The 25,731-nt window shown below is 40.4% G+C and overlaps 1 protein-coding gene across 3 annotated transcripts in view; it reads left to right on the forward strand.

The window, feature by feature from the left end:
- abhd5 (abhydrolase domain containing 5, lysophosphatidic acid acyltransferase) overlaps positions 1 to 24,870 on the forward strand; it is a 32,431-nt gene extending 7,561 nt beyond the window's left edge. Inside the window, exons 1-7 of one of the 3 annotated variants that reach the window (XM_033019113.1) lie at positions 2,010 to 2,154; positions 6,656 to 6,741; positions 8,053 to 8,425; positions 14,416 to 14,570; positions 15,049 to 15,163; positions 20,768 to 20,954; positions 24,161 to 24,870. In XM_033019113.1, coding sequence (XP_032875004.1) covers positions 2,114 to 2,154; positions 6,656 to 6,741; positions 8,053 to 8,425; positions 14,416 to 14,570; positions 15,049 to 15,163; positions 20,768 to 20,954; positions 24,161 to 24,250 — 1,047 coding nt within the window. In that variant the 5' untranslated portion in view covers positions 2,010 to 2,113 and the 3' untranslated portion in view covers positions 24,251 to 24,870. Of the gene's footprint in view, positions 1 to 2,009; positions 2,155 to 6,655; positions 6,742 to 8,052; positions 8,426 to 14,415; positions 14,571 to 15,048; positions 15,164 to 20,767; positions 20,955 to 24,160 lie in introns of those variants that run through there. The other 2 variants (XM_033019116.1, XM_033019114.1) reach the window with 2 other exon arrangements.
- The last annotated feature ends 861 nt before the right edge of the window (positions 24,871 to 25,731 follow it).

A 25,731-nucleotide genomic window follows, 5' to 3' on the forward strand; every position in this document is an offset into this window, starting at 1 on the left:
CCTAGTTAGCACAAAAGGCATGCCATTCCTAGTGTAGGAAAGTTTTACATTTGTTCAATATGTTCCTGAATAATGCACAAGATTCAGACTATATTAAAGAGAGAAAATGTTAGTTGTGCGAGCAAACAAACAACTAACAAAACAATAGCACCACCATCTGAAACACAGTGCATCACTATAGTTTTTGTGTTCTCTGTTAAATACAAATTCCAGGGAACTGAAGGAAATTCTGATACTTTGTGGTGCTTTCTCTGATTTCACAAGTAATTTAAAACTTACTAGAGCTGGACCTAATCTCCAAATTCTGAGCATAATAGAAAATACATTTTATCAGAACAAAACACAGTATGGCTAAGCTAGGACAGTCCTCTCTGGATCAGAGAAAGATGTGGTTAGATGTAATAGTAATGTTATGCAGATGCTGGTTTAAACCGAAGAAAGACACAAAAGCTGGAGTAACACAGCGGGACAGGCAGCATCTCTGGAGAGGAATGAGTGACGTTTCGGGTCGAGACCCTTCTTCAGACTGGGTTTAGCTGGCAAAGGAAAGAGGATGGGTGGGAACATTAAAAAAAATTACAATATGTGCACTGTTGAAATTCAATCAGAATATCAAAAAGGTAATAGATAAATGCTTAAAAAGGAAAATAATTGTAAGGCTACATTAAAAGTACAGAGGAAGGAGTCTGATTGAAGGGGTCTTCAAAATGTCACGAAAAGCCACTCAAATTGTTTTTTTTTCCTGCTGTAGGGTCCTCATGCAAAACATCGCCTGTCCAACCTGGGTTCCACCAGTACTTTTGTGTTTTGCTCAAGATTCCAGCATCTGCAGTTTCTAGTGTCTCCAGAAAGGAGAGATTGTATTTGCTATAGTTGTTTTCTTTGCAACTGTGGAGGCTGAGGGAGACTTAAATGTACAACATTTTGAAGGGATCATTTTTAATTAAGATGAAGGAATAATTTCCATTAACAAAGGAGCTAAAGGTCAGATTTTAAAAACCAGAGAGAATGCGAGGAAAATAACAGTCATCCAGAGTGCAGAGATAACTGCTCAATGGCAAAAAGCAACCGTCACGCTTATTTGAGTGTAGTTTTTTGTCACGTATACTGAGGTACAGTGAAAGCTTTTGCTGCGTGCTAACCAGACAGCGGAAAGACAATACATGATTACAATCAAGCCATCCACAGTGTACAGATACATGATCAAGTGGATAACGTTTAGTGCAAGATAAAATCCAGTAAAGTCTGATCAAAGTTTGTCTGAGGGACGCCAATAAGGTAGATAATTGTTGGTATTTGTTGGCAGAATGGTTCAGTTGTTTGATAACAGCTGGGATGCATTTTCAAACCTATGCCTTTTCCCTGATGGGAGAAGAGAGAGTGGCCGGGGTGTGATTGGTCCTTGATTATGCTGGTGGCCTTGCCCAAAGATCTTATAGCTATAAGATCTTTGGCCTTGCCGAGGCAGCGTGAGGTGTAAATGGAGTCAATGGAAGGGGTGTTAGTGTGTGTGATGGTCGGGGCTACCTTTACATTTACTTGGGTGAGAATTTGAAGAACTGTGACATTCAGAAAATGAAGTTGTTCTTTGTTGACTTGCAGACGCGATGGGCTCAGTGGACCATCGCCTGCACCAGTCACCATCCCTTAGCTGGACACAGCGATGCTGGATTTCAGGGAGCGCCACCGCAACAGGTTGGAGAAGGGGGGGGGGGGGGGGGGGGGGTAAATATAATGACAATTGAAGGGAAAGACCAGTGAAAACCACCGCATTTTGTCAATTTTCTGAATAGATCGAACATCCGAGTAGTACTGAGAATCGACCTGACAATTACATTTGAAGGTACACAAAAAAGTGGAGAAACTCAGCGGGTGCAGCAGCATCTATGGAGCGAAGGAAATAGGCAACGTTTCGGGTTTCTGCCCGAAACGTTGCCTATTTCCTTCGCTCCATAGATGTACCTTTTGTGCACCTTCGATTTTCCAGCATCTGCAATTTCTACTTGAACAAGTACATTTGAATCCTCCCGCGCTGCCCCTCCAGTCCCTCTGGTCACCTCCTTGTTCTCGCTCGGGCTCGGGGTGACGTCACTGGGCGGGGCGATGACGACAGATGCCGGACAATATGGCGGCCGAATCGTCGGGAGCGGGATTGTGAGTAAACAGAGGGTTTGTTGTGCGGCAGCGGACGCCTTGTTGCTCTGATCCCGGTGCTTACACGATCCATTCTAGCTTAGCGGGCGGAGCTGCGGCTAAACGGGCAGGCAGAAACTGCCAGCGATCGCCCGGTGCAGGTTGAGCCGACGCCCTTTATATAATGTACAGTAACAGCCATGAATTGGGACCGGCTTTATGCACTTTGCAACGTACAGTGCCACAACACATTTGGATATGGGACATACACATTCTTTATACCATGTACAGCCGCATCGTGTACAACACAACACATTTGGACATAGGACATACACATTCGTTATACCATGTACAGCCGCATTGTGTAAAAGACCATCGTATAATATTAGATTCCTTTATTTGTCATTCAGACCTTTCGGTGACCATAGTGGGAGTGACCTATGCTATTTGTATAATATATATAGCATCGCAGTTGGTTGTTCTCAGCTTATGCCCCCTTTAATGTATAGTAATACCCACAGAGATAGAAATAAGACTTTCATAAATATGTAGTGATACCCAAAGTATATGCCCTGCATATAATATACAGTAATTGTTACAGAGTGAGTCTATACCATTCATATTATACAGGGTAAATACCCAGAGCATGGGACTGAGCACAAATCCTTTATAAAATATGTAGTATTACCTACAGTGGGAATAAATATATACCTTTTATATAATTTGCAGCGTTCTCCAGAGAATGAAGACAATTGGTTTTCCTTTGTGCAATTTACAGTAATACCCAGAGAGTTGGACTGAGTGTGCACCTTATATATAATGCAGAGTAACACCCAGAGCATTCGAGTGCACTTCTGGTATAATTCATTAAATTTATTTTTTGAACCACCATTTATTATACATTGTTATATGGCCATGAGAAAGTGGTGGTGAACCATTGTGTATTGGTGCTTGTGAGTATGAATGTTTATAGTGGTTAATGGGGTGCCAGATGAAATATGTAGGAAGGAACTGCAGATGCTGATTTACACTGAAGATTGACAGGCAGCATCGCTGGAGAGAAGGAATGGGGACGTTTCAGGTTGAAACGCTTCTTCAGACTGAAAGTCAGAGGAGAGGGAAACTAGAGAAATGGAAGGGTACGGAGAGAATGTAAGGTGTGAAAATGACAGATCAAAGCAGACGATAATCAAGGAAATTTAAAATGGTTAATTGTTGGCTGAGGTGAAGGTGACAACGAGGTATACAAACAGTAAAATTAATCAGGAGAACAGTGAAACTAGTCGACGAATTAGGATGGGGAGGGACGGAGGGATAGAGGGAAAGCAAGGGTTACTTGGAAGTTAGAGAAATATAATTAACACTGTTGGGTTGTGAACGGCCCAAGAGATATTTGAGGTGCTGTTCCGCCAATTTGCATATAGCCTCACTCTGACAACGGAGGAGGCCCAGGACAGAAGGTCAGTATGGGAATGGGAGGGGGAGTTAAAGTGTTTAGCAACCAGGTGATCGCATAGGCCTACTCAGACTGAGCGAAGGTATTATGTTACCGTTGTTCAAGACATTGGAGAAGCAATACTTGTGATATTGTGTTCAATTTTGGTCACCCTGCTGTAGGAAAGATACCATTTAGAAAGGGTGCAAAAAATACTATTGAGGATGTTACTGAGACTCGAGGGCTTGAGCTATAGGGAGTGATTGGGCAAGCTAGGACTTTATTTATTGATGCGCAGGGGGCTGGCGGCTCAGTCACTCAAGCCTGTTGTGCTGGCAGCTCACTCACGGCTGGTGGGCTGGCAGTTGACTCACGGCAATTCCTTGAATTTCCATTTCAAGCAGAGTGCAAGGTCACTAAAGACAGCGAGTTGTGACCTCTCCCTCCTCCATCTTGCAGAGACTGAGCCACGCCCACACTACTGGGTTTTATAGTCCCTTCCCCTCCTACCAGAAGGGGCGTGGCCTTCATGGCATGATTGACAGGATAGAGAATCTCAACATTTTTTAAACACTAATAACTCTTTTATTTTTAATCGATGGGAAAAATCCTCGGCACCTGATGAGCGGGGGGGGCTCTGAGTAAGATGGCCAAAAATCACAGCTGTACGTGGTAGCGTTTTTTCTAAAATCAATATAAAGCGCAAACAGGAAGTGGTCAAGATTAGACATTTAATTATATATAGAAGGCAAGGCAACTTTAATTAGGCAAGGCAACTTTAATTAGGCAAGGTAACTTTAATTAGGCAACACAGCTTTAACATTTCCAAACCAAAGGCAACACAGGTTTAGCATTTCCAAACCAAAGGCAACACAGCTTTAGCATTTCCAAACCAAAGGCAACACAGCTTTAGCATTTCCAAACCAAAGGCAACACAGCTTTAGCATTTCCAAACCAAAGGCAAACAGCTTTAGCATTTCCAAACTATATTTTCAAACCACCTTAAAGGCACTGACAGGTCAGTAAAACCACTCACAGTTTAGTAGACATGTGTTCAGTATTATTCACAGATCAGACTGAGAGACGTGACCCTCCCGCTCCCCCATCTTGCAGAGACTGACTGAGGCACTCAACACTTCTGGGTTTTATAGTCCCTCCGGAAGGGGCGTGGCCTTCAGGAGAGAGAATCTCAACAGTTTTAAACATTAATAACTCTTTTATTTTTAATCAATGGGAAAAATCCTCTTGTCCTGCTCAGCGGAAGGGGACTCTGAGTAAGATGGCCAAAAATCACAGCCGTAAGTGGCAGCGTTTTTTCTAAAATAAATATACAGAACAGCAGGAAGTGGTCAAGTTCAGACTTTTAGTAATATAGATAGATAAACTCATGAGAGGAATAGATAGGGCGAATGCATAGAGTCTTGTTCCCAGGGTAGGTGAACCAAGAACTAGATGGTGCAGGTTTAAGGTGAGATGGGAAAGATTTATCAGGAACCAAAGGGGCAAATTGTTCACAGAGAATATAGTGGGTGTGTAGAACGAACTTCCAAAGGAAATAGTTGAGGCAGGTACGATAACAACTTTAAAAATACATTTGGATAGGTACATCTATGGGAAAGGTTCATAGGCATCTGGACCAAACACAGGCAAATTGAACCTTAGATGGGGCAACTTGATCGGCATGGATACATTGGGCCAAAGGGCCTTTCTCTGAGCTGTATGACTCTACTGTCCAGAGAGTGAGACCTCAAATTATCCCTGTTTTCTATGCACATTTAGATGCAGGTATTGCAATTGATTGCATTCTTGAAAAATGTACAATAATATCAATGGAGTGGTACTAACCATGAATGCGACTTTCCTGAACCCCGCTAGCTCGGCTCGGGCGCCCCCGCTCTGTCAGCCTTGCTTTTATTCAGGCCCCGCTCATTCATTTTATTCACTTGCTCGGGCCCCGCTCGCTGGGCTCGGCCCGGGTTGCGTTGGAGGAACGGGTGATGGGGGTGATTGGCTCCGGGGCGCCTATCTCCAGGGTGAGCGCCAACGCCGCGTTCGGAGACCAGACCTGCTGTGTTATGCCGCGCTCCCCCACCCCCCCCCCCTGACGTTTAGGGACGGGACCCAATGGGTCCCACTTGGTCTAGTATGTAGTAAAACTGAGAAAATAGAACTTCACACTCTATAATGTAATGTAATACCCGGACATTCCGACTAAGTCTGTATAAAAGGGACTGTGCTCCCTTGTTACAGTACACCTGTTAATGTCCATCTAAGTTCACACCCTGAAAGTAACCTTCAACAACTGACACCAATTTCTTTAGATGCTGTCAGGCTGCACCAGTACATCTATGGATCACCTCCACATAAGTTATAGGAGCAGAATTAGACCATTCATTAAATCTACTCCACCATTCAACCATAACTGATCTATCTTTCCCTCTCAATTTCATTCTTCTGTCTTCTCCCCGTGACCCCTGACACCCATACTAATCAAACCCGTACCCACCCCGTCCTCTTTTACTACCATGAACATGTTTCTATTCTGCTTTTGCACTGTCTTTTTATGTGGCCTTTTTCTTTTCACTGTCTTGTATAATTTATGTATAATTATGTTATGTTATGTTATCTAAGTCTATGTACCTGTGATACTACTACAAGCAAGCTTTTCATTGCACCTGTATCTCACTGCACCTATGCACATGACAATAAACTCAACTTGAATGGAGGAAGTTATAGGCTATCTGTCACTATTTGCAATGTTGGCAGAGTCAGTGTTCTATATCCCAGGTGGGTTCAGATTGGATGAGAACAGTTGTGTTTTTGATAGTGGAGGGATGGATGGTTGTCAATGTTCAATGTGTACAGCAGGATTGAGATTGGACCCTCGTTGGAGTTATCAAAATAACCAGCATTCCATTAGTTTGTGATTGTAATCTTCAGTTGACCCTCCTGCCTGTTGAGACCAATCTGTTCCCATAACGATGATTCTCAGTTTTAGGCACATAGAATGTATAACAATTTAAGTGGCCAGTTGCTGTTGAATACGATATATTCATATTTCTCAATTATTAATTTTATTTTTGTTAGGTTAGGATGGCTTGTTAGTTGGCTGCCAACTTGGTGTCCCACATCGTTATCCCTTCTCAAGGATGCAGAGAATAAAATGTTGCAGGGTAAGAAACAATTGTTTAATACTCCAGCCTATTTAATATTCTTCTTTTGCTTTTTACTCAGTCCTGCACTAAAAGCACCAAGGATTAAGAACAGAAAAGTAATACGTTCTACAGCAGTTATATGTAGTTAGCTCAAATTTGGATTATCGTGGAGAGAAAAATGGAGTCAACATTTCAGGTTGATGACTTTCAGAACGAATAAAATTAGAAGGCGAACATGCTTTAAGTTTCAGAGAAGTGGGAGAGTTCGAGAGAGAGCAGTAAGAGTGCCTCAATCAAAGAAAGGACCATGATCTTCTCAGCACTTGTTACTGCAACTGTTGGCCAACTACCAGGAATTGTGGCCTGGAATCTGGGCTGCACAACCCAACTCATTTCCATTCTCTTGTAATTTCCACCCCCATCACGGACATTTGATTTGATTTCTAAGTTTCATCTGGAAATCCGCATAGCACCAGATACCTGGGTTCAAACCTGACCTTGGATGCTGCCTGCGTGGAGTTTGCATGTTCTCGCCGTGACCGCCTGGGTTTCCTCCCGAGTATTCCCGTTTCCTTTCACATCCCAAAGATGCGTGGACTCGAAGGGCTAAAGGGCCTGCTTTATGCTGTATCTTTCAATCAATCAATATTTGTCTCTGTTCCATGTCATCTAATCTACCTACCCTGAATGTTTTGAGGATCTTTTACTTTGCATGACGAGGGCGGCGAAAGGATAAGGACAAACTGTCATTTGGCATCAAACTTCAACTGGTTTAAAACACTAGTTTAAAACACGACATCATCAGTGAACATCAGATCTAGGTTGGTGTGATGTTTGGCACTACTTTGAATAAATGAAATCTCCAGGACTTTCCTTCAATACCTTGTTTAGTTGGTCTTTTCGGTCTCTTATTCATTTAAATTAACTTTGAGTGTTTCAGAAGCATCAAGGAAATTGTAAGTTCCTTCAATGTCCCAAAGGCATATGAAGGAAATTTTCAGTACATTAAGGAGTTCAATATCTCTCACACAAAATAAGAATGATATTAGATGCAAGACTAAGGTACTATATTTCCAGGGAACTTAGTAAAACAAAATGGCCACATATTGGTTGCACTGAATAAAATGTATCAATCATTACTAATTCATTTTAGTATCCAAAAGGACTTTGGGCCTAATGGGTTTTAAATAGACTAAATTAGATCAAGTCAAAGGTCTGAATTTATGATGGATTGTTGATTCATCAGCATGTTTACGGCAAATGTGCTAAATTAAGAAAGTGTTTAGATAAGCAAATCAGATTGATTTGTATACCCTTTATATTTTGCAGGTGTCCAAAGTAATTTTACGAAAGCGTATGTTTTGGTACCAAGTGGCAACAAGATATGGACATTAATATTTAGTCAGGATACTCCAAACAAAACTCCACTTGTTCTGATACATGGATTTGGAGGAGGTGTTGGACTATGGTCTTTGAATTTTGATGCTCTCAGTCTACAACGCACTGTTTGTGCTTTTGATCTTGTGGGATTTGGTCAAAGTAGCAGGCCACATTTCAGCAATGACTCTGCACTGGCAGAAACTCAGTTTGTGGAGTCTATAGAGGAATGGAGGGAAAAGATGGAAATGGAGAATATGATTTTATTGGGTCACAACTTTGGAGGGTATTTGGCAGCAGCGTACACAATTAAATACCCGCAAAGGTAGGTAGCAAACATTTTAGATAAATAACAGCTTGGAAGAATGAGCATGAAGAGTCGGAGTTGAAGGATTCAGCAAATGGCTTGCTAATACAAGTAGTTCTGTTATAATACAATAGTTGCATTCCTAAGAAACATCATGTTATAGAAAATCACTTTATGTGTCAATTGGGTAAAGGTTTAGGGGCATAAGAGTTCCAGAATTGCAAAATAGTTACTTTTTAATAGCAACAAGTTCACTTTTGTTACCACAAGATAAAGATTATAAACCCTGCCTGTTATATTATTTATTAAATAATCTTTGCACAAGTGACAATAGGTTTGTCAATTTCAGTGACCGTCCACAATGGAAGGTAGTCAAAAATGCTGGAGAAACTCAGCGGGTGGGGACGCGTCCATGGAGCTAAGGAATAGGTGACATTTTGGGTCGAGACCTTTCTTCAGACTGATGTGGGGTGGGGGAGGGGGGGTGGGTGGGAAGAAGAAAGGAAGAGGTGGAAACAGTATGCTGTGGGAGAGCTGGGAAGGGGAGGGGAAGGAGGGAGAAAGCAAGGACTACCTGAAATTGGAGATCATACCACTGGGGTGTAAACTACCCAAGTGAAATATGAGGTGCCGCTCCTCCAAATTGCGGTGGGACTCACTCTGGCCATGGAGGAGGCCCAGGACAGAAAGGTGAAGTAACAGTGGTGTTCTTAAGGCACAATGGTGTCTGATTACTATGGGGAGGTTGCATGGAAACAGTTTAGCCCCCTTGTACTGTTTAAATATAAGACAGCTTTTTTTTGTATTCGTCAATTTCCAAAGAAACAAGCGACTCTAGTTCCTGATCAAAAATGCATTATAACCAAATCAGCCCATGTATTGCAAATAATGTTCCTTCATTATTGATTTATGTTATATCCATTTGTGCTATGATAATGTGTGTTAAAGCAGAACTTCCTATAGTTACCATCAGTTCAAAAGTCAAAGTTACAATTTTTTTTCTGATTTAATGTTCTGGCAACTATTGTTGCTATCAGCAGACAAGATACTTCAGTCGTAAGTGTGACTTCAGTTTTCACTTTATTATCATTTATTGGCCATATGTTTCTCCTTATTCCCAGACTCTGGGCAGCTGATCTCCCCACATTCTCAATCGCTGTGTGACAGACCTCTCCTCATTCCCAGTAACTGGGCCATAGGCCTTTCCTCAGTCCCAGTCAGTGGGCTTCTGTTCTCACTTCATTTCTGATCAGGTGGTTCTGCCCTCTCTTCATTTCCCGTCACTGGACTACAGGTTTCTCTTCAGTCCTGGTATATGGTGCAGGTCTCCCTTCATGATCATATTGAATGGCGTTGCAGGCTCGAAGGGCCGAATGGCCTATTCCTGCACCTATTTTCTATGTTTCTATGTTTCATTCCCAGTCAACGGGCCTCAGATTTATTTTCTTTTTCAGTCATTTGTGGAAGGTTACCTTCCTTCTCAGTGAGTACTACACATTTCTCCATAGTCTTGGAAAGTGTTGACCACTGCTTTTCAATTATTATTCCAGTAGCTGTTTTTCTATTTTGTGATGAATTGAATAATTTTTGTTTTGTTTAGAGATACAGTTTGGAAACAGGCCCTTTGGCCCACCAAGTCCGCACCAAACAAAAAACCAATACATTAGTTCAACCCTACGCGCTAAGGACAATTTACAGAAGCCAATTAACCTGCTGGTCTTTGGAATGTGAGAGGAAACCAGAGCACCCAGAGAAAATCTATACGGTCACATGGAGAACGTACAAACTGTACAGATAGCACCCATAGTCTGAATCTAACTCGGGTCTCTGGGGTTGTAAGGCAGCAACTTTACCATTGTGGATCAATGGATATTTTTAAGGTAGAAATTGACAAATTCTTGATCAGTACAGGTGTCGGGGGTTAAGATGGTAGGAGAACATGGTTGAGAGGGAAAGGTACATCGGCCATGATTGAATGGCGGAGTAGACTTGATGGGCTAAATGGCCTACCACTTATGAACTGTGCCGCCACAAATTCTGAAAATTATTTCTAAGTCTGCTTGCTGAAATTAATTACATGTCAGAACTGTCTTATCAAATATTTTGGCTGCACTGAATTTTATCTGAGTATTAAGTACTGGGAATAATTCTGTGACTTTTAAATTCACAGGTTTGTTTACAATTCCTTTCATAGCCTCACCTCTCCCAATATCAAATCTTCTTCAACCCTATAACTTCCTGATTTCTCCACTCCTCTACTTCTGGCCTCTTTTTAATTTTAATTTTAATTGCTCCACCATTGGCAGTCATATCTTCAGCTCCATATGTCAAAGAATTTGCTGTTTAAATCTTCAATTATTATCTATTCCTTCATATATTCCCTTAAACCTAGCTTTTGGTCATTTTCCAATATCACATTATGTAGTTTGTAACACAACAGTAGGAGTGGGCCTTAGATCCCCCACAGTTCTACGCAGATATATATTTTCATTTCTAAGTGTATGACTGCTTGGCTCTCTACCCCTTATTTCAAGATTTTCCTGTTGGAGGAAACTGTTTCTTCGCATCGAACTTACCAATACCTTTCAAACTCTTGCACATCTTATTGAGATCACTCTGAAGATAGACAAAAAGCTGGAGTAACTCAGCAGGGCAGGCAGCAACTCTGGAGAGAAGGAATGGGTGACGTTTCGGGTCGAGGTCTTTCTTCAGAATTCATTCTCTGATAAATAATTCAACTAATTTTTTACCAAACCCGTCTTCAAGGGGCCACCCACAGGTCCCAGGAATGAATTTAGTACCTTATCTTCATATTAGTTTAATTTCACTCCTGTGGTTTTATTATACTGTCATGGATACCCACAAGTTGTGTTAAAGAATGATGCATAAAATGTAGTAACATTCTGACTCGGTTCCTGTGGAATGATTATACCTACGATTATCACATATGATATTAGCAAATAACCTGAGTTCTAGCTTGTACTGACATTTTTGTTGTAGTCATACAGCAAGGAAAAGGGCCCTTCAGCCCACTGAGTCAATGCTGACCATCAATCACCTGTTCACACTAGTTCTATGATATCCCACTTTCCCATCTGCTCCCATGTACACCAGGGACAATGTACAGTGCCCAATTAACCTACTGCCAAGCATGTCATTGTGAGGTGTCGAAATAAACCAACTGGTCACAGGGAGAATGTGCAAACTCAACACAGACAGCATCCGTGGTCAGGATTCAATCTGGGTTTCTGGTGCTGTGACGCAATGGCCCTACCAGCTGTGCCACCCCCCAAAAAATATTTCTGTACTTGACGACTTGATGCCTGTTGTGAAAGGTATCCATGCGCTGAAGAGTAGGAAAATGCATTCAAAATAAAAATGACCACATTTCAGTTTTTTGGTACATTTTAATAGTAAAATAAAATACAGCTACTTTGAATGAGAGTTTTTGTTAGTACAGGTAACACAGAAATTAATGTGAGTCAGGAGAGAATATTTGATGCTTGTGGTCCACATTAGAGTTGCAATTTGCCATTTAGTTAACCCGGGCCATACTGAATAACCAGCCAACATGTTCAAAGATCTGATTATTTCCATGGAAATAGCCTAAGTAATTATGTTTCAGACAGCAGCATGAGAAGGTAGGGGGGGGGAAATATCTTGTATAATCACAATAACTATTAATTAGTTAATTTATTTACAGGAGAAGGCAAATAATGAATTATTTACTTGCACAGTAACAAAATCTTGCAATTTGATTTGGGAGGTAGAACAGTAAGGAGGTAACTGAGAATGAGAGGTTTGGGGAAGATTAAAACAAGTAATTGTAATTTAAAGTTTTGTAACAGGAACAATGAACAGTGTTACTGATATTATTTCTGCCTATTAAAACTAATGCATTTCCATTAATGACTACTCTTCCCTCTCCTTTGCTCTCACCACTTAGGATCTCGTGTTTTGTCATTGGCATCCATCTCCTTTCATGGGCATGGTATCTTATGTCAATACCAGCACTCACACACACAATTGTGTTTCCAGCTCTTTCTCGCCTCATGCCTCGACCCCACTGACTATTTAAGTTATATCATACAACATGTTTGCTACCAATTTCCAGACAAGTCACTGTCCTGCAGCTGATTAGTCAGGATTGTCATCTTTGGTCACCTATTCTTAACTGTGCTTCCCTTAACTTTGACTCCATTGTCATTCTGTTTGTATTAAGTAGACTAGGTACTGTACTGTCCACTTACCCAAGCTTTCAATCCCACTTCTTATACATTAGGGCAAAGCCTTTCAGGGACAAAATCAGTTCACATCTTTTTCACACAAATTATGGTAGAACAATGGAACTCCAAGCTAAGTACTGGCTGAAAAAAAGTCTCTAGTTCCAATGCAATAAATCAGTAATAATTTAAATTTCTGGAATGTCATCACAGTTATAAAATAAGTTGAAAAATGAACAATCATAATGCCTCAGCAAATGGCATATTAAGCTAAGTGCACACTTGTATTGGTGACTATTGCATTTGTGCATACCTGAAGTGTGAGTTCTTGTCACTGCTGATGCGATCATTAAAACATAAGACATAATGGACAACCACAAAGCATAGGACCATTTCTAATCTGTACAACATCACCTCTAACATAAGGTTTAAAATGAAACTGGAAAATGTAGATCGCCTTTTATACCTTGGTGGCCACTTCTCAGCAAAGACAGCCATCAGTGGTGAAATTCACCACTGCCTCAAGTGCTCTAGCATAGACTTTGACCATTTGCAGAAAAGCACATTCAAAGACCAAGGTTTCGAAAAAGCCACTAAAGTTGTGATCTACTGAGAATCTTGCCCAATCGTGTACATTTTGGAGCTGAACTATTTGCAGCAGGTCGCTTGAAGCACTGGAGAGGTACCACTAATGCGATCTCTGCAGAACTCTTCATTCCACTCATGGGAAATCATTATTAGTGTTCTTTCCTAGACCAATGTTCCCAATATTGAGGGGCTAATTTCGCTTAGCACCTTTCCCTTATGTTCTGATTAGTGGCTTATATCCTTTTCATGTTTAAAAGGATATTGGGATGAGGATAGGTGATTGTGAGTGGGATATTTGTTGTACTGATTGTATTGAGAAGGGTGATTATAGAGTGATGGGTTGTATATATGACTAAGATACTGTATAGTATATGAAAGTTTTTTCTTTTCTTTTTCTTTTTTTCTTTTTTGTATGGCTTTGTAAATATTTGATTAGTGTTCAAATGTAAGTAATTTGGTGTACATATAGTGGCTGGTGTACATATGGTGTACATATAGCTGCTAAATTTTTATAAGATAATTACAAGCAGTTGAATAAGGGGTGGGAATTAATAAGCTTTGGCTTCTTCCTGCTCCTTTTCGGACACATGATTTCATTTATTTATAGATATTGTTTATGACACTTTATAAATATTTTTGTTTTGTTTTTTGTATGCCGTTTCACACTTGCTTTTTATTCTTTTATTCTGTTCGAAATAAATAATAAAATAAAAATAAAAATAATAATAATAAAATGCCTGACCAGACCTCTGAAACAGACGGGCTACCCTGAAACCTACATGGATAGATGAAATAATTTAATGATTTTCTCAATGCCTTCTTGAAATAATGTTATATTCTCACAGACACAAAGGAATTATTGACCCTGGAAAAAAACAAAATGAAGAAGGAGGGAAAGGCAGTGAGCACTTTAATCCCTTTGTCGGGAGCACACATAAACTCAGTGAAACAGCTTCAACAGCTATCACAGCACCCAAAACGGGAGAGAAAGCAAATCATCCTTAACCCAGCAGAACTGCCTGAGAAGAAAATGATTAAACACGGAAAAGAGTGCTTCAAACAGTTTCCATCATTTGATTTCCTTTTTTGTGATTCTTGCATGTTTCTTTACCCCAACTAATCAGTGAAATCAATATGTAGGAAATAGCAGCCGTGATATACAACAACTAATGCATTTAATTTATGTGCTGCTTTCAGGGTGAAGCACCTCATTCTAGTTGAGCCATGGGGATTTCCAGAGCGACTTAACTACGGTCAGCAGGAAAGACCAATGCCAATGTGGATAAAAGCCCTGGGTGCAATCCTGAGTCCTTTTAACCCATTGGCAGGTCTGAGATTTGCTGGGCCCTTGGGTAAGGAAGACTTACTGTTCAATCATAAGCATTGAATATCTATGATCAGTTGAGACAATGTTATTGGTTAGTATTGCCGCAGTGTACATTTAGGTGCAATTAATTATATTGTAACTTCATTCTGCAACATTCCCCATAGATAATGCAGAGTTTTTTAGATAGTTGTAATATAATCTATGTTTGGGCATAATTTATATATATTTGAATACAGTCATTAAAAACAGACTATGTAGTCTAAGCACAAATTGTTTGCCACATTCCCTACTTCAAAAAGTATTTAATTGACTATAAAACACCTTGAGCTATCCTGAGGGCTTGAAAGGTGTTGTACAACTGTAATATTTTAGATACCCCAAAATCCCCATTAAATGCAACATTAGATGTTGACAATCACCTACTTTCATTTGGCAATATGTAAACACTTGTCTGTTGGAATGCAATATTTTTCAGTGATGCTATTTCTTTGCATTTATCACAGGTCCATTTCTAGTTCAGCGATTAAGGCCTGACTTCAAACAGAAGTTCTCTTCTGTATGTGAAGATGAAAATACTGTCACAGAATACATTTATCACTGCAATGCACAGACTCCAAGGTGAGCACTTAAATCAACTGTTGTGCTTTTTCATTGAGTGTTTTATTAATGTTCTACTCTGATGTAGTTTGCACAAATCAACTATTGGAATTAACAATAAATGACGACTGCATAATATAATTACCGGTAGTCACTTCATCTACCTCAGTGACCTTGGTTAGGAGAGTGGGCAGAGAAGGGTCTGATCAAATTCAGTGTAGCAAAGTGCAGAGTCATGCATTTTGGTAATAAGAATAAAGGCATCGATTGTTTTCTAAATGGAGAGAGAATCCAGAAATCAGAGGTGCAAAGGGACTTGGGAGTGCGGGTACAGGTTTCCCAAAAAGTTAATTTACAAGTCGATTTGGTAGTAAGGAAGGCAAATTCAATTTTCCCATTTATATCAAGAGGATTGGAATGCAAAAACGAGATGTAATGCTGAGGCTTTATAGGGCGCTGGTCAGGCTCCATTTGGAGTACTCTGAGCAAATTTGGACCCCCATATCTGGGGAAGGATGTGCTGGCTCTGAAGAGGGTCCAGAGGAGGTTCACAAGAATGATTCCACGAATGAGTGGGTTAGCATATGATGAGCGCTTGACAGAACTGGGCCTCTACTTGCTGGAGTTTAGAAGGTTGAAAGGGGACCTCATTGAAACTTACAGATTAATGAAAGGTATAGAGTAGATGTGGAAAGGATGTTTCCACTGGTGGGAGAGTCTCAGATCAGAGGTCATAGAAACATAGAAAATAGGTGCAGGAGTAGGCCATTCGGCCCTTCGAGCCTGCACCGCCATTCAATATGATCATGGCTGATCATCCAACTCAGTACCTGCCTTCTCTCCATACCCCCTGATCCCTTTAGCCACAAGGGCCACATCTAACTCCCTCTTAAATATAGCCAATGAACTGGCCTCAACTACCTTCTGTGGCAGAGAATTCCAGAGATTCACCACTCTCTGTGTGAAAAATGTTTTCCTCATCTCGGTCATAAAAGATTTCCCCCTTATCCTTAAACTGTGACCCCTTGGTCTGGACTTCCCCAACATCGGGAACAATCTTCCTGCATCTAGCCTGTCCAACCCCGTAAGAATTTTGTAAGTTTCTATAAGATCCCCCCTCAATCTTCTAAATTCTAGCAAGTACAAACCAAGTCTATCCAGTCTTTCTTCATATGAAAGTCCTGACATCCCAGGAATCAGTCTGGTGAACCTGCTCTGTACTCCCTCTATGGCAAGAATGTCCTTCCTCAGATTTTGAGACCAAAACTGTACGCAATATAGTCAGCCCAGTGTGGTTGACTGAGATTAACTATGACCTCATTGCTGGGAATATTGCACTGGGTGAAGGTGCTGATGTAATTCACGTATTTCCTGTCAATTTGAAAGACTTTGTGAAGCCGGTATTCTTAGTACCTTTCCAGCGTTTTGAGATGCTTGTGAGCAGTCCGGGGTCTCAGGAGCATATCGGAACGGGATTACTGCTGATTAGTAGATCTATAAAATTTATAGCATAAGATTTATGCCAGGCCTGAGATCATGATTTGCAAATACCCTTCACCATGAGATGGTGTCGATAAATGGAAATTGGTCCACATTTCCAGGGTCTTATTAGATGGCAGTATGGTACAACAGGAGCAGGTTGGTAGAGGTATTAAAGAGAAGGTACTAACATGGATAGATTGGCTGAATGGCAGAAGACAAAGGGAATAAAGGGGGCTTTTTCTGGTTGGCTGCCAATGACTAGCAGTTACCCGCAAGGGTCGGTGTTAGGGACACAACTCTTCATTTTGTATATGAATTATTTGGATGAGGGAATTGAAGGCTTTGTGGCAAAGTTCACTGATGATACGAAGATATGTGAAGGGGCAGATAGTGTAGAGGAAGCAGGAGGTCTGCAAAAGAACTTGGACAAGTTGGGAGAGTGGGCAAAGAAGTGACAGATGGAATACAGCGTAGCAAAGTGTGCAGTCATCCACTTTGGAATAAAGATGGAGACAATTTTCTATATGAGGAGAGGATTCAGAAATTGGAAGTACAAAGGAACTTGGGAGTGCTGGTGCAGTAATCCCAAGAGGTTAATTTGCAGGTTTAAAAGGTATAGAGTAGATGTGGAAAGGATGTTTCCACTGGTGGGAGAGTCTCAGATCAGAGGTCATAGAAACATAGAAAATAGGTGCAGGAGTAGGCCATTCGGCCCTTCGAGCCTGCACCGCCATTCAATATGATCATGGCTGATCATCCAACTCAGTATCCTGTACCTGCCTTCTCTCCATACCCCCTGATCCCTTTAGCCACAAGGGCCACATCTAACTCCCTCTTAAATATAGCCAATGAACTGGCCTCAACTACCTTCTGCGGCAGAGAATTCCAGAGATTCACCACTCCCTGTGTGAAAAAAGTTTTCCTCATCTCGGTCCTAAAAGATTTCCCCCTTATCCTTAAACTGTGACCCCTTGTTCTGGACTTCCCCAACATCAGGAACAATCTTCCTGCATCTAGCCTGTCCAACCACTTAAGAATTTTGTAAGTTTCTATAAGATCCCCCCTCAATCTTCTAAATTCTAGCGAGTACAAGCCGAGTCTATCCAGTCTTTCTTCATATGAAAGTCCTGACATCCCAGGAATCAGTCTGGTGAACCTTCTCTGTACTCCCTCTATGGCAATAGCCTCAGAATTAAAGGATGCTCTTTTAGAAAGGAGGTGAAGAGGAACTTCTTTAGTCAGAGGGTAGTTAATCTGTGGAACTCATTGCCACAGGGGGCTGTGGAGGACATGTCAGTGGATACTTTTAAGGCAGAGATAGACAAATTCTTGATTAGAATGGGTGTCAAAGGTTATAGGGAGGAGGCAGAAAAATGGGATTAGAAGGCAGAGATCAGCCCTGATTGAATGGCACAGTAAATTTGATGGGCTAAATGGCCTAATTCTATTCCTATAATTTGTGAACTTGCCATTTGTTAATTTACTCCAACATTTGCTAATTTACTTAAAAACTTGTTATTGCTTTAATTAGAACACCCAATGTGGCCAATATTTTTTATTTCCATTCTGATTTCAGCTCATGTGAATGGTAAACTGCACCTGAAGCTGCTCTTTATTTACTACCGAGGGGGCGCCGTCGAGTATGGCTGCCCAGCCTGCAGCTGTCCGTCCTTCCACCCTTTAAATTTTTTTTTAGTATGTTAAAAGTTCGTTTGGAGGTCTAATCTTTTTTATGTGGGGGGGGGAGAGGGGGAAACTATTTTTCTCAGTCCCTACCTGGTCAGAGATGCGACATTTCGCCGGGCTGTATCTTCGCCCCTTCCTCGCGGCCTACCACCGGGACTGGCCAGAACTTCGGTTTCGGCGCAACGCTGGGACGCCATTGCAGCGGGCAGGAGATGCCTTACCCGGATCGCCGTGCGGTAAGCTCCGGAGTGCTGAGACCGGCGACTCCCAACATCGCGGAGCTGTCGTTGTGGAGCGTCCAGCCGCGGTGGCGCTGTCTCTGAACACAGCGGAGCCTGGGATCTCTCGCCGAGATCGTCAGTGTCGGAGCTCCGACCAGCATGGCCTGTGGACTTCGGGAGCCGTGGTCTCTGGCAGCAAGCGGCCGTTCCAGACGCTCCAAGCTGCTGAAGAGTGTTCTCCCGACGCCGAAGCCCGAACATCGGGCCGCAGTTGCGGCGACTTCAATAGGCCCGACCATGGGTGAACAAGGGGAAGAGGACTGGACTTTGTGCCTTCCCTCACAGTGGGAACCATTGTGGGGGGATGTTTTTATGTTTTATGTTCAATTCTTTTTTAATGTGGTGTCTTACTTTTATTGGTGTGCTGCAAATGGCAACTAAAATTTCACTAGACCAGAAATGGTGTGCGTGACAATAAATGTCCTTTGTATTTGAGCTGAACTATTCTCAATTTGAAATGCTCGATTGAGACAATTATTTTTAGTTTCGACACTTTAGTTTTCAAGAACAAACTTTATTTTTGCCAGCCAATTGACAAGCTAAATCTAAATTGAGGTGTTAAACTTCCCTATACTTTCACAAATGTTCCGTTATTTCTTACAATTATTTTTCTGTTTTAAATGGTTAATTTATCCTCCTGCTTTTCCCTGTGAAGCAAAAGGTCATGATATTTTGAAATGAGGCTACAGCTTGTATGGTCATTGTTATGCTCACTCAAGTTAACAAATGAATATTTGTTTTCCTCTAAATAACAAAAATATAATTGCATTTGAAAAGCTTCGATGGACCGACAAAATTGTTCAAATTAGCCCATGAACCATAAATATTTCTATGTATGGCACAGTAATTGCCTTGCCAGGCTTTTCTTTATTTAAATAATACTCAAAAGGAAAAGCCAGAACTCAGACTGGGTTGTATCATGTGAAATGTTAAAGTGTTACACTGCAGTTACACATTATGAGAAAGGATATTGGCTAATACACTTCTCAACCAAATGTATTAATGTAGAACGTCTTAAACTTAAGCAAGAGCATATATTGTGTTTTTTCCAAATTCCTGGGGTCTCATACATCAGTGAGATACTTGATGAAACAGAAAGATTGTTGTGATGTTACAAAAACAGCAACCAATATTAACAGCTGTGATAAGCACATGTGTATCAATAGTGTCTCAAAGAAGTACCAAAAGATTGGCTTATTATTTGGTGAAGCTCCATTCATCCTTTTCAGATGAAGTTTAAATATTTTAAAAATGGTATACGATATAATTGAATGGATTTATAACCGACTCTAGATTGAGTAGAGTAATTGAGGGGAGCACTTCCACAGCTAACACAAAAACTGGGATAATGTGAAGAACAGTACAAAACACAATAAAGGACATCAAAAAAGTTGCACAATACTTTGTTTATTCTTAATGTAATATGACTTGAAGTTTTTCAACTGGGAATGGTGCAGCAGCTGAGCGGGTCCACAATGATCAGAGCATCAGCCAGGAAAGTGACTGGCTTTCTCAGGACTCCAGGATAGGGTGACCCACCTCAGGCTCCATTGAGGATTCTGGCAGACCGTTCGGGGGCTCCAGCCCTTTACAGCGTCATACAGAAGTGATTGGGTTCATAGGTGATGATGGGTGGGAGGTGGGACATGGGTGAGATTCTTGGGCAGCACGATTGATCCAGAAATTGGATAAACTGCTGGTCTGAGTCTGAAGAATGGTCTCAACCCAAAATGTCACCCATTCCTTCTCTCCAAAGATGCTGCCTGTCCTGCTGAGTTACTCCAGCATTTTATGTCTCTTTGGATAAACTGCTGAGTGGAGCTATATACTTGGATTTAAAATGAAATGACAACTTCAAGCAGAAAATCATTGAATTGAGTTTCAGTGCATTATATAACTGGCAAGAAGCTCACTAACCTTGATTTGCTTTCTTAAGTTATTTTGATGATTTAAATTTTATAGAGCACTGTGCATTAATTTGTTTTATCTTGTGAGATGGGTAAATTTGTACAGTTTAACATCCTATTCAAATTCCTTGTATTGATTAAATTGCATGATGGCAGCAATAAAGTGTTGTTGACTTTGCAGCTTTCTTCAGCTGAATAGTAGTTTAAAAAAAATGGGATGGAAAGAAAACTGTAGGAATACTCTAATACCTTTCCCCCCTGTGTTTTAGTGGTGAAACGGCTTTCAAGAATATGACCATTCCTTTCGGTTGGGCTAAGCAGCCAATGCTTTTGAGGATGAATCAAATTCAAGAGGACATCTCCATCACAGTGATTTATGGAGCACGCTCTTGCATAGATAGCATCTCCAGAAAACAGATAAAGGCATTGCGACCAAAATCCTCCGTTGATGTAGTAGTAAGTAAATGAGACCATTCATTCTTAATCAGGCTCCTGTATCAATGCTTCCAGAAATTGGACGATAAACGGGAACGTATCAAATTAACATTCTCTAGGCCATCTGTCCCATTTTTTTTATCAGTGGAAAGTTGGATTTTTGGAACTATACCAGGAATGTCGAGTAAAATTATCATGAAGAAGCAGTATTGTTTATGTATTTTCCTGCTTTAGTGCAGAGACAGACTCTTATCTATTCACCTAATAATCCTTGAAACTACACTCACGAGGATGCTTACTTTACTTTCTCTGCTCATTCATTCTTGCATACAATCAATAAACATAGAGTTGAGCTTTTAAAGCTTATTAAAGTCTCAGTCTTCAAACAGTTTCTCATTTCAACAGCTTGCTACATTCGATATGCAATTTGCCAGATTTCTCAATCTTTTGCAACCTCATTTCTTTCTGTCATTCTCTGCACAATATACTCTTAACAAGTGCAAAGAAACCAATAATTTAAAATATAATTAAATTAATAAAATAAAATTATTTGATCAATGTTCTGAGGTGATTTTGTTCTGATAACTCCTGTTTTAAATGGCATTCATTTGGGCAGGCACATGTTGGAAATGTTTAATCAGGCCTCAGAGTTGGGTTAATTGTTTCATGCTTCCTGCATATGTCTTAAACATATTAGAAAAAGAGCAGTTCATTACAGTCTTGCCTCCAGAGAAGATAGTTTTAGTTACATGCAATTTTCCCTGGGAATATTCTCATGGTCGTAGAAACATAGAAAATAGGTGCAGGAGTAGACCATTCGGCCCTTCGAGCCTGCACCGCCATTCAATATGATCATGGCTGATCATACAACTCAGTATCCTGTACCTGCTTTATCTCCATACCCCCTGATCCCTTTAGCCACAAGGGCCACATCTAACTCCCTCTTAAATATAGCCAATGAACTGGCCTCATGTTATTGCTTTCGAAGCCTAGTTGTTTAGGGAAGTGACCTTGGTTATCTGAATATTTTAGTTCAGCTACTAGGATCACATGCCACTTCTGAAGTACTTTGCTTAAAGACCTTTGTTGGAACTTCACTGTAATCATACTTTTAACTCTAGATTTTTCCAAAGTGAAACTAAAACATTATTTTCAAGGACATTATCACCAAAATACATTATCAATATCTGATTACATAATTAATCATATATCAATATTTATTAGCTATGAATGCATGATTAATAACATATATTATCAATATATTGAGAAACAGTTTCTAAATAACAATGTCTGTATTTATGGTATTGTTATATTTTTGATCCTTTTGAAGTTTCTTACTGTAGTTCATTTTGGTTTCTTTATTTCAGACTACTCTTCCCAAATTGGCATATCTTTGACTGCTTCTCATCCTTTGTCTCTAATAGATCTGATTGTAGTCTTTAAAAGTGACAAAGCATTATATCAGATCCATTTTGTCCTTACCCACCGTTGGCATACTGGGCATCCTATTTGCCTGCACTTGGCTCATAACCCTCTAAAGAGTTCCTATTCATCTATATTTCCAGAAGATAGACACGAAAAAGTGGAGTAACTCAGTGGGTCACATAGCATCTTGGAGAATAGGAATAGGTGATTCTTCTCCAGAGATGCTGTCTGACCCGCTAAGTTACTCCAGTTTTTTGTGTCTATCTATAGTTTAAAGCGGCATCTGCAGTTCCTTCCTATGCATCTATATTTCTAAATGTCTTTTAAAAGTTGTAATTATATCCACTTTGAAGGCTTCCTCTGGCAGCCCATTCCAAATACAGAACACCCTCTGAGTTAAAAAATTGCCATTGTGGTCCCTCGTGATCTCCCCCCTCTGAGCTTAAGCCTATGCTTTAGGCTCTTCACCCTCTGATATAGGATTCGATTTATTGATGCTTCTTATGGTCTTGTACACCTCAATGAGATTACTTCTCAGCTGCCCACGCTCCAAAGGAAAAAGTTGCAGCCCATCCGACTTCTGCCTATAACTCAAGCCCGCTAGCTCAGGTGACATCCTGGTAAACGTCTTCTGCACCCTTTGCAACTTAATGACATCCTATCTATAGCTGGGCAACCAGGACTGTACACGGTACTTTAAATGTGGTCTCACCAAGGACTTGCATAGCTAATTCATGATGTCCCAACTTTTGTATTCAATATCCTTCCCAATGAAGGCAAGTGTGCTGAAGACCTTCTTTCCCACCTGACTCACCGCTTTCAGGGCCATGCACGTACTCTTAGAACTCTCCATTCTACAACATTCTCCAGGGTCTACCAGCATCCAGATCTTGTATTGGAATTATAATACAAAGCAGATCGAGGGAAAAAATATATTTGTGGGGGGAATAGCACTTGTAGAGGTTATCAATGTAAGTCTAATACAAGATATGGATGGAACTTGGTGAGGAATTAAAGTGGAAAGGATCAAACCTCTAGTCCATTCATTCATCATCATTGAAAACATTAGCAACGCAGTGGTGCTGGTTTCCGACAGGAACGGTGACGGACGCACCACACATCTCTGTCCTCCAGTTCCTGCAGACTTCCGCCGCTGGAAGTATAGGATTTTGATGTGTGTGCTTTATCATAATTCCTTACAATGCTATGTACGACAGTGATCACCACTTCTACTGAATAGTGGATGGCTTTTGGCTCTCTCGAAGCTCATCGCCCTTTGACAGGTCTTATTTTTGGTCCTACAGGGGTCCACAGCCCCTCCTCACCTGGCAAACTAGGTGGGGGAGACGGTTTAGTCGCTGACTCCCTGACCATGGAGCAGATAGCACGGGTTTACATGGTACCCGTGGCGGGGGAACCCCACCTCCCCGCCCCCGATCTGACCTGTCCTGAAGGGTGCAAAACAACACTGATACACAATCTTATTCGGACTGCTGCAGTAACTCATTTGCTCTCACCACATTAGAGATATTCCTTTTGTTCCACCAATCCCATCGTCAACTTCTTTGAAAACAAACTTGTTGTTTTGCTCTTTCCCAGTTCTGATATAGGTCTTGTCCCTGAAATATTAAATCTATTTCTCTTTCCACCAATGTGGACTAACTTGCTGAATAGTTCCAGCAATCGCTTTTTTATTTCAAATTTCCTGCATCTGAAGTTTTTAAAATTTTCAATAATTGTTCTACATACTTTGTTCAAAATAATTGTTCAACATAACACATTTTTTATGCTTTACTCAATAGGCAATTCGAGGTGCTGGGCACTATGTTTATGCTGATCAACCAGAAGACTTCAATCAAACAGTAATGAGAATCTGCAGTACTGTAGATTAGTGACCAGTCAGGATTATGAATGTGCAGTACTGTAGTAATGTCCAGCATAGGCAACACCAGATGTCTAATGGACTAATAGTTATGGAGTACCAGAAATCTACAGTACTGTACATTAACAGATTCTACTGGGAATTTCACAGTTCTGTGGATCATTAAGCAGGCAGAAATGGATATTTACTGTATTGCGTACTAATAGTCGCGTAGTACAGGGAAAACTGCTGTACTGCTTATTAACAAATCAACAGCACAAAACATTGCACATTAACTACACTGAATAGTTTCAGTGCTGTTGACTAATTTATAATTTTTTAATTCAAATGCAATAAATTCAAATAAAAAATTAATATAAACTATTTTAGTTCAGAAACAAAAGTAAAATATAAGGATCTTTGCAGAAAATTTGCAATTTAACATGATGTCAGTACCTTCTAGCTTTGTAAAAATCAGTGCTTTTTTAGTATTACTATACAAAATGTTATTTTTAATTGCCTCTACCATAAGTATTATATTGTGCAATAATACTGATAAATCATAACTATTTAATGATGTTTGCATAATTTCAGTTCAAATGATTCAAAATATATGGTTTGATGGAAAATATAAACAATATTGAAAAAATATCAATTGAAATTGGCAATTGACCTTATTTTGGGTGACTATTTTTGATGGTTGTTTTGCACTAGTGTTATATTCATTATTCCTATTTTTTTCCTATTATATTGCTGCACTCCAGAAAGTAATTGTGGAATACTCAGACACCTTGAGTGGTGTGATCAATTGCAACGCTTCCTATCAAAACTCTATCAAAAGTTATTCAGATCTCTTCACCAGAGATGTTACAAGAAACTTTACATTGGTACTTTCCTTTGTTGCATTTTTTATTGACAGTTTAGTAATAATTTACTACTGGATTAACAAACAGGACAGAAATTAAAATTATAACCGCAAATATTAACATATCACAGAAGTATTAGTATAACCAGGAAGAAGATAAATAGCGGATAGATATAAAATGCTGGAGTAACTCAGCATCTTTGCATATAACCATATAACAATTACAGCACAGAAACAGGCCATCTCGGCCCTACAAGTCCGTGCCGAACACTTATTCTCCCCTAGTCCCATCTACCTGCACTCAGACCATAACCCTCCATTTCTTTCCCATCCATATACCTATCCAATTTATTTTTAAATGATAAAATCGAACCTGCCTCCACCACTTCCACTGGAAGCTCATTCCACACAGCTACCACACTCTGAGTAAAGAAGTCCCCCCTCATGTTACCCCTAAACTTCTGTCTCTTAATTCTGAAGTCATGTCCTCTTGTTCGAATCTTCCCTACTCTCAATGGGAAAAGCGTATCCACGTCAACTCTGTCTATCCCTCTCATCATTTTAAAGACCTCTATCAAGTCCCCCCTTAACCTTCTGCGCTCCAAAGAATAAAGACCTAACTTATTCAACCTTTCTCTGTAACCTAG

The sequence above is a fragment of the Amblyraja radiata genome, chromosome 4 (assembly GCF_010909765.2).
Source record: "Amblyraja radiata isolate CabotCenter1 chromosome 4, sAmbRad1.1.pri, whole genome shotgun sequence".
NCBI classification, from domain to species: Eukaryota; Metazoa; Chordata; class Chondrichthyes; order Rajiformes; family Rajidae; genus Amblyraja; species Amblyraja radiata.